At 33.7% G+C, this 15,020-nt stretch overlaps 1 protein-coding gene across 1 annotated transcript; it reads right to left on the reverse strand.

The window, feature by feature from the left end:
* Positions 1 to 1,627: 1,627 nt before the first annotated feature.
* LOC133782971 (uncharacterized) lies at positions 1,628 to 2,319 on the reverse strand. Its single transcript, XM_062222463.1, has 2 exons — positions 2,130 to 2,319; positions 1,628 to 2,040 (listed from the first exon to the last, which is right to left on the reverse strand). The coding sequence occupies exons 1-2, from the start codon at positions 2,224 to 2,226 to the stop codon at positions 1,790 to 1,792; spliced, it is 348 nt and encodes a 115-aa protein (XP_062078447.1). The 5' UTR covers positions 2,227 to 2,319; the 3' UTR covers positions 1,628 to 1,789.
* Positions 2,320 to 15,020: the final 12,701 nt, after the last annotated feature.

Raw genomic sequence — 15,020 nt, forward strand, 5'->3', positions numbered from 1 at the left:
TATTACACAGATTATTGCATCATATTGTTTTGTATAAGACATTAGAATTTTTTCTACTATTTTCTTGTCATAAATTATTTCCCCATAGGCTCCCATTTTATTTACTATTTCTCTAAGTCTATAATAGTAATATTTTGCGGTCTCCTTCATTTTAAGATTTTCAAAATCTCCTCTGAGCTTCTGTAGTTTAACAGTGTGTACCTTGACTGTTCCTTAGAACTCCTCTTGCAACGTGTCTCATGCTTCTTTCACAGTTGATGCGCCCATAATTCATGGACATATATCATCTACCATTGCTTGCTGGAAGCAGAATAACTCTTGAGAATCTTTTTGTTGATTCTCCTCCAGGGCCTTCTTCTGAGTCTCTGTAAGTGAAGTCTTGTCTTCTGAAATACTAAATATATCTTCAACAATTTTCCATAGATTTTGTGAACGAAAATAGATCCTCATTTTGATGGACCAAAAATCATAATTTTCTCCATGGAAAATTGGAAGAGGAAGAGAAGAGCGACTGGATTCGACACTCATGATGAGTAGAAAAGATTACGCCCAGTATTGAGATCAAACGAGGCTCTGATACCACTGATGATTTGTGAATTTGGGATAGAGAAAATAATGATGATTTATTGTAGTTTATAATATTTGATGAGTAGTAGTAGTGGCTAGAGTAATGATGAGTTATGATATTATAGTTGATGTTGTTGAGTGGACAAGTGAAGAAAATTGGGTTTGGAGGAGTAAGGTTTATGTTTTAGAGAGTAAAGAATAGTAGAAAGTAGTAGAGTTTTATTGATGGTTTTGTTGTTTTTAGTTACATCATTTTGCTATCCATGATGGGGTATTTATAGTGGCTAGCCCACTCTACATTTGTTGCTAGAATTACTTGTTCTAGATCATTCTTTTACTAAAATGAATATTTAACACACAAATTTATTTGTTTTTCAAGTATAACTAGAAACTTCTAAACTTATGGTTTTTAGAAATGCTTATAGAAAATTCTAGAGTAAGCTTATTCTACAAATATCAAGAAAGTTTTAGAGTAAAATATTCTAGAAATGTTTATGAAGTTCTTAGAGTAAAATATTCTACAAATGTCTAGTATGTTCTAGAGTATTCAAGAAATGTACATCAACTTCTAATAACCAGCATGATATTATAATGCTTCTGGACATGATCCTGGTAGATCTGGTAACCATTTTGGGCATGAAAAACTTGCTGCAATTGCATCATTAGAGATGAGATTAATTGGGAGGAGAGACAAAAAAACTAACTTGGATCACATGTAGCGATGAGACGGAGAATATACCATTTTCTACTATTCAAATTATGTATATTACACAGGTTGCACGATCTAGTGCTCGGGCATAACACTAAAAATAATTCTTTTGTAGTGAATGTTTAGTTTGAAATTTTAGATGGAATCGTTTGTAACATTGTATTAAATTAAATGTATGTTAAGTTTATCGTATTAATTTGGATGCTTTATTATGACCATGACACTTGTGTCGCGATAATAAAGGTTGCTGCAATAAATCTTTTTTATTGTAATTTATCTCAGATACTATATCCATAAAAACAAAATAAATTAATTACATGAAAATGTAACAAAAAGGAAGGAGAGAGATAATTACTTACAAGGAGATATAAATAGTATACATATTTAATTATACATATATAGGAACATGCATGGTTTTGCATGAAAACTAAGCAATTAATAAGCTTAGAACATGGGAAGAAAAACTTTCATCATGAAATTAAGATTTCACAGCTCTAGTAAATCCCAAAAGTCTCAAAATGGAAAGAACACAATAGTACAGACAATGAATCCAACTATGAGTTGTTTAAAGCTCAACAGCAATGATTTTGGTGCACTTTGGCTGTTCTTTGGTTTCTTTGTAAGGTCATTAGCTCCACCATACACTGCCTTTGCTTTTCTAATAGAACTCAATTTATGACCATCTTCACTTTCTTCTAACCCTAATTTTTTCCCATGTTCAATTTCACGGTTCTCTCTGTCTGGACTCAGTACCCCATTCTCATCTACAAAAGGAGATTATATTATTATAATTAAGTAAAATCATCTAATATATTTGGACAAAAATATAAGATATATATTTATATCTGCTTACACTTGAGTTGTTTGTCCTGCTGATTATCAGATTTGCATGAAGAAGCAGCCATGCAAAGAATCATGAAGAAGAGCCAAACAAGGTATTTGATCTTCATGATGATGATGATGAGCTTATTAGATTAATTTGCTTAGTACCAAGTACATATATATATTTATTTAAAGAAGATGTTGATTAGAGGTTAGTGAATTGATCCTTAGATGCTCTTAAGCACTTGGAAAAAAGAACTAAAAGCACCTTCATGAACAGTTTGTTGATAACGAAGAATCCTCTATATGGCATCAAACTACTGTTTTATGAGAGCCACTCCCCTGAAGTATTCTATATTCTTTAAATTCAAACCAAGTATGAAAGCTTTACAGATGAACTTTTCTGTTAATATACTTGCACACTTCTATTATAACAGGTTTATAATATTTATGGTAAGGAAGGAATATGTTGTGCTTTACAAATAATATATTGACCACTTTAAATTTATTTGTGGATGATTGTAAAGTTAAAGGGGCTCATCTCATCTTCTTTCATTTCAAGGAATCGATTCACTTCTTTAACAAAATAATTTTGCTTATTAACTAACTCTCTCTCTCTCTCTCTCTCTCTCTCTCTATATATATATATATATAATCGCTTGAAAAGAATCGAATTAGGTGCTTATCTTAATATCTTCTCCTTTTTCTTAATTATGGAGAAAATCTAACCCTACAAGAAAAATGCTTTTTAGCATCAATCACAAGTCTCCCATAATAATGCTAATATTCACTACAAAAAACAGGACTTGCAAAAGTCCCGTTTTGCGCTGGCAAAAGCTCCCCTAGGCTTTCTCGACACGCTTTTGCGTCGACAAAAAGTAATAGCATACATCCGTCGATAATGAGACTTTTTTTGACGCAAAACGTATTGCGCTGACAAGAGTATCTTTTAGCGACACAAAACTGCGTCGGGAAAAATACGAATGCGCCGGTGAAATTTTTTGCTACGGAATTGTGGAAAACACTTTTAGCGGCGCAAATTTGCGCTGGGAAAATATGTTGCTTTTAGTGGCAGAATATTGTGTCAACAAAGGTGGATATCTGCAGCGACGCTTTTTTGCGCTGGTAAAGGTTGAGACTTTTACCGACGCAATTTTGCGTCGGTAAAAGTATTTTTTAAATAATTTTTTTATAATATTACTAATTTTATTTTCAATATATTAATATTAATTAATAAGCTTCGATTTTAATAAATTAATAATAATTTAATTTTTGAGTAATATTATTTAATTAGAAATAACATAAAAATTTAGATTTTATAAATAAACAAAAAATATTTAATAACAATTAATGTTTATTGTCTCTACCAAACATGAAAATATAAAAGTAGTTTAGTAAATTAAATCTCTAATCAATTGAACTTTAAATAAATAAAAAGTTCTACAAATGTGTATTGTCCTCCTCATCATCCCCGCTCCCGTGAGCATCATCGTCACTTGGACCATTGTCCTTATCGGGATCCTCTTCTGGTAAGTCGAAAGTAAAACCAGGAGTCAATACACCAACCTGCTTCAACAAAGCACTGAGCAGTATATCTTGACATTGTTGACGACTCTCAAGTTTAGTCGTATACTTCTTTAGGTTCTGATTTTCCTGCATAATGTCATGAGTTTGCTGCAAAATGATGTCCACTTCAGGTGGCAATTGCCCCGACATTTGAGAAGTTGATGAAGATGCTGCCCTCTTTGCGCCAATTTCCCTCAACCTAGGCAACCCCCCAAACCCTTTCTTATAACGCGAGCGGGGCCCAAGGACATCCGTGACAATATCCATATCAGGCGCGAAATGACCGTCGACATTATCGCCGACACAAGAAGCAGCAGATGATACAACGGCCGTACTCTGCGATGCTCGATGCTCGGTCATCTCAGTATACACAATAAAAAACACATATATCACATTCCAATATAACATTATTTGAAAACTTAACTTAGAAATTTTTAATATAACTACATATAAAGTATAACTTTGTTATCTATCTGCCAACATCCTATCATTAATGACTGCAGATGAGTGATTGGAAAAGAATGTAATCAACTTTGTTCCTGTATCAGGGAACAAATGGACTAAAGTTAATTTGGTCATGAAAATCCATATCTAAATCACAATCATGAAGATATTGTTGATATATACAGTAAGAGCAGTTAATTCCATTAATGGGCAATTTACGTCTCTAAACATATACATAAACAATATTTGCATGTTTGTGATTTAGATATGGATTTTCAAGAACAAAATAACTTAGCCCATAAGCTCCCTTATACGGGGACAACATTAGTTACGTTCTTTTTTTATCTTAGTCCACAATCATTAATCATAAAAATATTGGCACATAGATTATAAAGATTTAATTGTTATAAATTTAATTAATAATTAATAAGTAATTACTAATTGACACCAACCAATCAATAATTAATATTTATGAATTATTTACCAAACTTTTTTAAATTTAAATGATCATAAATTAGTTAAGGTTAGGCAACTTGCATGTTTTGTCGCCACTTCATCGCTAATCCACTTATCCTTCTTCTTGTGGAGTTGCTCGAATGTGTCGATCATGCTCGGAAGCTGGCCAATAGACGGGTCGATCTAAAAAAACAAATTATTTAAACATTGTTACCTTTATAATATTTTTGTAATCGTAAAGATATAGGTTATTATAATTTACGTGATCATAAACATGAGCAATGATGGATTTGGAACCGTGTCCTCCTGATATGCTCATTTTTGCTCGAGCTTCTTTATTTCTCTTCGATATACGCTTCAAACAGAAAATAATACTCATTAATCTAGATTGTAATTTTATAATTAAACATTAATGTAAAAACTAAGGTATACCTGCTGAGAATTAGAAGCTCAAAAATCGCATAGAATTGCCCAATCAGAAGAACTAATCATCCCTAAAGGTTTCGACTTCACTCTCTCATTGTCCACCTCTCCTCCAACCTGTACCCAGTGTTTCTTCATCATGTGGCGCCAATCACTCAGATGCTTTTGAATTTGTCTTATCATGGCATCATTGATTACTGGATTGTCTTGTGGATAAATGAATTTGTCCTAAAATCACAATTAAATTTGGAATTTGTTAAAATATTATGAAGATAGAAAAAATAATTAACAGTGAGTTATTAAAGATTTAAAAAATGCTTACAGATAACCTATCCCAAATAACTTGGAGATCAGCTGGCATTACTTGTTCCCAAGCTAGTGTAGTTGGGGGTACGGTGTCATGCATATAACGAGCCATGGAATTGTTGAACCACTTGCCGTACGTTTGAATAGCTTTTCCAATTTGTGCATCAAACTCTACTTTCAGATGACTAACTTTTTTAGTGGACAGCTCCTTCTCAATATTGGCACCGTAATAAGCTCCCCTGCCCCTCTTGGAGCCACCATCAATGTCATTACTTGGTTTAGCCATTCTACATTAAAATATTCATATATCAACTAATTCAAATTAACATTTTATTACTTATGGTCTTTCTCAACCTACCCTATTCCGACCTAGTGGATCCCTTGGAGATAGTAAGCAGTCATTTACTTCTCCATATTTTAAAAAAAATGAGGAGTAGTACACAATACATTAGCTATCCCCAAGGCATCAACTAGGTACATATCTATTATTTTATATATATATATATAAAAAATTAACATTTTATTACTTATTGTCTTTCCCAACCTACCCTATTCTGATTTAGTTGATCCCTTGAAGATAGTAAGCAGATATGTTACAATACTCATTTTTTCAAGATATTTAATCAAATATCTTGAAAATATGAGTACCGGAGCATGAATGCATTGACTATCCTCAAGGCATCCACTAGGTGCATGTGTACGTATATCTGATACTATCATTAATTAATGATAATAAATAATGTTTTCATGGAATTAAATAAACAGTTACAAATATTTGTTCAAATTACATATCACTGTCCTCATAATCACTAATTACAACATCATTACGAACACCACTATCACTATCGACTAGAACATTATCGTCATCCTCATCGTCTTCATACTCAGCCAACTTATCGGCTTCAAACTCAACTTCATCATCGACAACAAATTCATTTGAACCTTCGCCATCCAAATCATAGACGTTGTACACTTCAGTGGGGTTGACATCAACCCGATCATACTAAAGATTATCAAAATTGGAAGTTCTACCCACAACTAAAATGAAGAAGAATTAACTTCTTGCAATATTGGTATATCATTTGTGGTCTCAGTCTCATCAACATCGGAATTTTAGAAATCCCATACATTCCTCAGAATGTATTCATTAACGAGCCTCCAATCATCCCCATTTTTCACATCTCGAAGATAATACGCAAACTTCGCTTGAGATGCGAGAATGAAATGATCATCTTTAGAACATTCTTCCTTGACATATACGCTCGTAAAATTGGATTCTACTTGTATTGAACCATCTACACTTGAATAGGAAAACATTGTAACCCATCAAGTAGGAAAATTCAAGTACTTCTTCCAGAACTCCATAGTAGTTCACTTCTTCCTCACTTGGCACCATAACACTACAATTTTGTGTTTTAAGCTTCATATCACGACCATGAATAAAAAATTTGACACCATTCACTATCATCCCTGGATAAGAGAACACAGTGTTGCTTGATTTGTTTGCGAGAGCATACAATTCATTATTAACTTCAGTAGGTGTTGAATTATGCAAACCGTTCACCTATCAACATTAACATTGAATGTTAGTTATGGATTTATTAAGTGGGATTTCGGAAAAGAATTGACTAATATACTTACTCGTTCTTTGAACCATTGAGAAAACTTAGCTTCTTGGCAAACTTCAAGATTCGAGCCCCCCCCGGTCTTCATAATACATCCATATGCTCACTACAAACGAAAAACATTGCTATGATTTTTGCATTTACCCGGTATATAAACCAAAAAAATTTATTGAAAAAGACTAGAAAACGCACCTAAGGTACTCCTTAATTTCGGCACAATTGTTCAAGATATACCATTCAGCCTTTTGCTTTAACTGCGGATTGAGGAGCATACTTGATTTCTTACCAAATGGACGACCAACGGCCTTATAAAAAGAATATTCCCAATTTTGTTGGGATTCATCATGATCGTCATTCCTCTCAGGTCGATTGAATCGAGTCTTAACCCCTTGGAGGTACATTGAGAAAAAGGTTAAGGCCTCGTTCACCACGTAAGCTTCTGCAATTGAACCTTCTGGACATGCACGATTTCTTACATATTATTTATAAACCTCCATTGAACGTTCAATGTGATACATCCACCTAAAGTGCAGGGGACTGCCAAGAATTGCCTTTTTTGGAAGATGCAACTCCAAATGCACCATAATGTCAAAAAATGCAGGAAGAAAAATCATTTTTAACTTGCATAAAATGGTGATAATATATGTCTCCATCTTCTCAAGGACTTTCACATTCAAATTCCGTGAACAAAGCTTTTTGAGAAAACTGCATAACTCAATAATTGGCTTCCGAACTTCAAGAACCAAAAACGATGTAATTGCGGTAGGCAACAATTGCTGAAACAACATGTGCCAATCGTATGATTTCAGCCCAGTTATCTTGCCATCATTGACATTGACATTCTTCGAAAGGTTTGCAGCAAAACTGTCTGGTAATTCAACTGACTTCACAAATTCACAAAAAACTCGACGCTCCGGGACACTGAGGGTGTAACTGGTGTGCGGTTTCTTCCACTTTTTTCCCTCTTTGTGAAGGTGGAGTTTTTCCCTAATTTTCATGTCTACTAGATCAAGTCTTGCCTTGTCAGTGTCTTTAGATTTTCCATCTAAGTTCAACAAAGTTCCCAACACACTATCGCAAACATTCTTCTCAATGTGCATTACGTCCAAGTTATGCCTCAACAATAATTCCTTCCAATAATCAAGCTCGAAAAATATGCTCTTCTTCGACCAATTAAGTTCAGTCGGAGCTCTTTTGCGTTTCACACCACCAAATTCTTTGTGTTTCCCAGGTTGTCTAATCTGCAAATTCTCTAATTGCTTTAACACAGCATCACCAGAGTAATATTTTGGTAGTGGCCTGAGTTCCTTCTTACCGTCGAAGAGTGCTCATTTACTCCTCCATTCATGATCCATATCAAGAAACTTTCTATGGCCAATAGGTTATCCATGAAATATAGGAATGGAGTTGAGTTTTTCTTGGAATTTTGTGCAAGAAATACTCAATCTCCTAATAGTATTCCTTGTCCTTGTGTTAAGTGTGGTAACGTTGTGAGGATGCCAATTTTTAAAATAAAAGACAACTTATTTTCGAATGGAATAGACAAAAGTTATAAAGTATGGTTTTTGCACGGTGAAATAATGAAAGGGACTGATGAGGGACCATCTAAGAATAATAAGTATTTTGATGTTGATTACGAAGTTGATGATGTTGCAGAGATGATTGATGATGCACAATATGAATCACATGTGGATCCAATTAAATTTCATTCAATCTTAGAAGATGCTGAGAAACCTATTTTCCCTAATTGTACAAGGTTCACTAAATTATCAGCACTGCTTAGGTTGTATAACTTAAAAGCCAAACATGGGTGGAGTGATAAGGGAATGACAGAGTTGTCAACATTTTTAGGAGAATTATTACCCGAAGGTAATGAAATGCCGTCTTCATTTTATGAAGCGAAGAAGACATTGCATTCGTTAGGCATGCAATATGAAAAAATACATGCTTGTCCTAACGATTGCATCTTATATCGAAAGAGATTTGTTAATGCAATTACATGTCCGACATGTGGCGAGTCTAGATGGCACCATCGGTCGAGCGATGGGAAAAGGGGAGATTAAGATGAACAGCACCATCGGTCTTCTATCACGCACAACCCTTCCTTTAGATATCGACAATTGGAAACAAATGCCAAAAGATAAAAAAAAGACTTTATGGGGTCAAATACAGGTAAGCTATAATATTGACTATTAAATTTATCATAACGAATTAATATATTGAAAAAAGTTTAGTATTTTTGGGTTCGTTTGTGCAGGACCCGTTCAAACTTCCAAATTCTTCTAAAACAGACGTCCTCAAAGAAGCAGGAAAAACATGGAGAAATTGGAAAACAAGACTAACAAAAGATCTTATATATGTATATAAGAATGTAGCTCCTGAGCTTCTTGCCAAGCCGCCATCAGAGTACATCGAGTATTACAAACTGGAAGATTGGAAAAGTTTTGTTGCAAAAACTAAATACTCGGGCTCAGAACAAGTATCCACATCATTCAGGGCATGGTGGTTATGCACTGGTAGAGAAACAAATGGAAGAGGAATTGGGTCATGAGTTGCCCGAATATGACAGAGCTGAGATGTGGACACGGGCACGGATGAACAAGAATCGAGAAGTTATTGATGAAGAAGCTCGAGATGTGGTCAATAAGATTGTAAGTGTTCTTCGATTTTTTAAAATAATTGTAATGATTAATGTGTGTGTTAAATTCGAATCGATTTATTTACTATGTATATAGGCGGAATACAGGCAAAAAGTAGCAGAAGGCGAATTGGTGGAGGAAGGTTCAAACGATATACTAACAATGGCATTAGGCACTCCAGAGTATGGGGGACGTGTTAGGGGGGTCAGTGCACATGTCGCTCCCCGTCAATTTTTTCATGTCCCACTGCCAAAAAGATTCAATCACAAACAAAAAGGTGTGGAAGATGCTTGTTATAAAGACCTTGAAGAGAAATGGCATCAATCTGAAGAAAGGACACGTCAACAGGAGGAAAAGTTAAACCAGTTGATGGCGCATATTGCATCTCAATAGAGCGGTGCATTTGGATCATCAAATGCATCTGGTTCGGGTGTAGGAGGAGCCTCAAACACACCACACGCACCATATGCCCCTCCACCACCGACACAGGTACAACATGCTTCGCCACCACCGACATGGACATCATATGCTCACCGACCACCCTCACAGCTACCACTTGCTCCTCCATCACCGAAGCAGGCACCATGTGCTCCCCCACCACCACAGTCAAATTTTCCTGATGAGGTAATAGTTTCTTATTAATTCATTATTGCATATATTTGATACAATAAAAATAAACTAGTTTATCAAAAATTCTAACAGATTAATTGGAATGTAACAGATTAATTGTAAGTTGTGTCTTGGTTCGACACAAAATATAGTTGCAGAGGGGAAACTTGTAAGTACCTGTTGCACAGAAATACATAGCGTTCGACTGCCTCTTGGAAATTATCGTGTCAGAGTTGAGGTAGCCATTCAAGAGAACGCTAGTTTACCATATCCGCTTACAATGGAAGGTTATACCTTGGTTGGACAAGCAGTTGGGTAAGATGTTGGATGGCCACAACATTGGGTTCTTACTAATCAACAAACGAAAGAGCCACTTGCGCCCTCTACTCAACAACCAAGACAATCAAAGAAAAGAATAGAGGCATTGACACAGGAGCCTACAGAAGTGCCTATCACAAAAATATTGAGGTGTTTGGTGAAGTTTATTGATAAATGGAAAGCTGACCGCGTGGTAGAAATTCCAATTGTTGAAAGGGTATTTGGATTCCAAACTATCGCTTTGTTAGGGAAAGATGATATTCTCCACTTTTGCAACTATGAGATGATTGGACAGATTGAGCTAGCATTATATATGAGGTACAATGGTGTTTATAATCTTAGTTTATTTAGTTTAACTTGAAATTCAATAGTTGATTAACTTTTTTAATTATATGTAGCTTCCTCGATGATTTGGTGCAAACGAAGTGATTGAACCACATGTACACTTTCATGCATCCCGCTTTAGTGTCCACTAATGCAGGAACCAATGAAATACGTGCTAAAAATCTCTTTGATCGGTTTCTACAGATGGAGCTAGAGACACCGTTTCTAATTTATCCTTGGAACAACAAGTAAGTCAACTTAATTTTATATTCATATATTTTGTTTATTGATAAATATCTTACACAAGTTTTTTTATTGTAGCTTTCATTGGATGTTAGTATTAATTCAACCCCACAGTCATTCGGTAGCTTTTTTGGATCCTGTAAACTCACATTTCCGTCCGGAAATCAAGGAGATAATTATCATGTAAGTTTTTCATTTTAATTAATTAATTTATGATTTTATTTCAAACTCATATATGGGTAAATATTAATATTGTGTGCAGGTCGTTGGATCAATATGATACACACTGAAGACTAAAAGAGTCAATCAATCTAAAAGTTTGTGTTCTTAAGGTAAGTAAATTATATTACTTATCGTATTCAACTGTTTGACATATTTCTATTATAATAACTTACTAAATATAATACTTAGCTTTGGATAACTATGTTGTAATAGTGTCGAAACTAGACTGGGCCAACCGAGTGTGGCTTTTACATTATGAAATTTGCTAGAGACTTGATTTCACAGCTTAGACCGAAGGCCTACTTGAAAAATGAGGTATTGTTTTGCTTTTTAATTTTCATTTAAACTATCGTTCATGATTTTATTTGGATGATTTCTAACTTATTATTTTAAATATTTTCTAATTAGTTTACGAATACGAGTCCATATTCGGCTGACGAAATCAACGAGATACGGGATGAGTGGACTGAATCAATTATGGCGTATCTCAATAAGCAAATGAGTAAGTGGGTGAGGAAATTTTAGTTTAAGTAGGTTTAACACTTAGAAATTTAGAACACAAGAGTACATATATTAACTTTGATATTTGAATTACTTTTATAGTTTTGATCACAAATGTTAACTCTAGATAAATGTTTATAAAAACTTATACTGTTGTTTTTCAGTTTCTGCTGTTGATTATTTTTATCAAAATAGGCCAGGGAAATTGGCATAAACATTTGCAATTTCCCTGGTTAATACTTTATGTGACAATGCCCAACTGACGCAAAAAATACTCGTTTTTAACATTTGTGGCAGTGCCCCACTGACGCAAATGGCACTCTGGTTTGCATCATGGGCAATTGCGTCACATATTAAAGTGACGCAAAAACTCAATTGTGGCAGTGCTAAACTGACGCAAATGGCCTTTTTTGTTGTAGGGACACTTTGTAGGACTGTATGATGCCATTGTTGAATAAATGCATTGAAATTGGACGGACAACGAGTCAAACCCCGATTGTTCACCATATTTTGAGCGACCTCGAAGAACTCCTTAACACCATTTCTATACTCCAGAGACCAACGATTCCTCGCACTCATCCAGCTTCTGTCGCTCGCCATCTTCAACTAAAATTATTAAGAGAACAAATTATCACTAAGTGATAATAATATTTATGATGTATTACGATCTCTTATTTTTAAATTAACAAATTACGACGCATTATGGAAGAATCGTTCAATTATGTCTTACGCAATTATATTTTTTTTGTAAATCATTTAATTAATTGTTGGTTTTATTTATTCATTATTTAATTAAAATATAATTTGAAATTTATTTAATTATATATTGATTGTATTTTGTAATTATTTTTAATTATTCCTCAAATTTATTTAATTATTAACTTAATTATTATTTAATAACAATTTTATTATATTTGTATTTTTACTTAATTACATTTGATTTAATTAATTGTTTTTTCTACATTACTTAAAATAAAAATTAAAGTTTACTTCAAATTTAATTATTATTTTTTATAATTAATGTTAATTTTCCTAAGACTAATAAATTTTGGGCAGCATAACGGCTATATTTTAAACTATCCCAAAATTTTATAAAACCTACAAACTACACACAAAAATATACATAATATTCCTAGAATAATATACAGAATATTCCTAGAGCATGCACAACATAAACCAAAATTAATAACATATATCAAATCTTTTTATATCAGTAACATCAAAACAATTCATTTAGTAAATATTTATAAACAAATATTCTTTAATATAAAAAAATAAAGTATAATACAAATATACAATATAATATACTAATCTAATCTATTTTTTTTAATATACATATAAAACATTAAAATTAAAAAAATATACATACTCAAAACTGTTTTTTTAAATTTTTTAATAAATACTAAAAACATATATTATAAAAATAACATAAAAATAGTAAATAAAAAATATATATTATAGTAGGTCGGTAGCGGCTCGGGGTCGGCAGCGGCAAAGCTGGGAGACTCCACAGAAAAAAAAAATCAAAAGAAATTCAATACATAACAAAAACTAAAAAAAAAATACAAAAGTAAACTAAACTTACCTTAGGCAGAGGCTTGGGGTTGGGGGTGGGTCGGCATTGGACAGTCGGGGTGGCCAATGGAGGCTCAGGGTGGGTGGCGTTGGAGGCTTGGGGGTGGTGGTGGAGGGTCGGGGTGGTGGTGGTGGCATTGAAGGGAGTTTGAAGAAGAGAAGAACTTGAAGAGATTGCAAAAATGGGGAAGAAGGCTCGGCGGCCGTGTATAATATCGTTATGACTTTTGCCGGCGCGTTTTGTTGCGTCGGCAAAAGTCTAAACTGCGCCGGAAAAAGTCAAGCAGAAAACCCTAATCCAAAACGATATCGTTTAAATAAGTAAGACTTTTACCGACGCAGTGTAGACTTTTGCTAGCGCAACGAAACGCGCTGGCAAAAGTCTGCCCACCAACCTTCTTTAAAACATGCATGGACATTAAAATAAAACGTTGATTTTTGCCGGCGCGTTAGTTGAAATGCGTCGTCAAAAGTACCTAACTAATTCCCCATCCAATTTTCATAAATCTTTTATCGGCGCAATTCCGAATTGCGCCGGTAAAAGTAGTCTTTGCCAGCACAAATGAACGCCGACAAAATATTGAGTATTTGCCGGCGCTTTTCGCGAATTGCACCGCTAAAGGTTTCTTTTACCTACACAATTCCGAATTGCACCAGCAAAGACCTTCTTTCTTGTTGTGATTAGCGATGACAAATCATGTTTGCCACTAATATCACGTCGGATTTTTTTTTTAAATTTAGAATATTATTAGCGGTGACATTGGTAATATTAGGGGCGACAATGTTGCCCTAATAAATTCAAAAATAGTAGAAAAAAATGTGGGAATTTTCCCACCAATTTTTTTCACTTGACTATTAGCGTCCACATGTCGCCCCTAATGGACGACTTTGGGCATTATTAGGGGTTACATCCGTCACCCCAAAGCCTCTATTTGTTGTAGTGTAAGGAAGACAACACAGAATCAAATTGTTGTGCTTCAAATATTTATATACCACATATATATTATTTATAGTTGAGTTATAAAATGTACAAAAACCATTTAAATAAAGCTATTTAGTTGTTATATACTATATAGTTATTGAAAAATTGCCAATTCATATATATATGCATATAAATATAAGTATGGCTTACCTGATTGTCATCACAATAACTATAACCATGCCATAATCAAGGTATACATTTTTTATTTATCCAGACTATACCAAATGAGTTGGGTATTTTCCCATACTAAAAAAGAAACTAAACTATATTATAAAAAATAAAGGGCTTTATTCTAGTCTCCTAAAGGATTATAAATTTTTTAGACAATTTTTATCATAGAAGAAAATGATTTTCTTCTCTGGGAAGTTACCATTATATTTGTAGAGAGAGAGAGTTTCTACATCAAACAAAATTGTTATAGACGACTTGTCATTGTCTCCTATATAACTTCGTTGTTGTTCTCAGGTTTGCAGTTTACATGTTATTCCATTGAGCATACGTGCTCTGCACGTGATTTTTTTATAAAAAATCCATTTTATACAACCTTTTATATCTTAAAGAAATTAGAAAAAAAACTGTTAAGTGTAAATATATTAGCGTAAGCTTGTAAGAATTTTATATAAAGTATATGGACAATAGAAAAATCACAAACAATATAGAATATACTTAATTAATTAATTACTTCAACC

Source organism: Humulus lupulus, chromosome 6 (assembly GCF_963169125.1).
Source record: "Humulus lupulus chromosome 6, drHumLupu1.1, whole genome shotgun sequence".
Lineage (NCBI taxonomy): Eukaryota > Viridiplantae > Streptophyta > Magnoliopsida > Rosales > Cannabaceae > Humulus > Humulus lupulus.

Excerpts from the sequence above, each read along its gene's own strand:
- LOC133782971 (XM_062222463.1), bottom strand. The coding sequence starts at position 2,226 with ATGAAGATCAAATACCTTGTTTGGCTCTTCTTCATGATTCTTTGCATG. Across the intron at positions 2,041-2,129 it reads GCAGGACAAACAACTCAAGT|ATGAGAATGGGGTACTGAGT; the intron begins GTAAGCAGATAT and ends CTCCTTTTGTAG.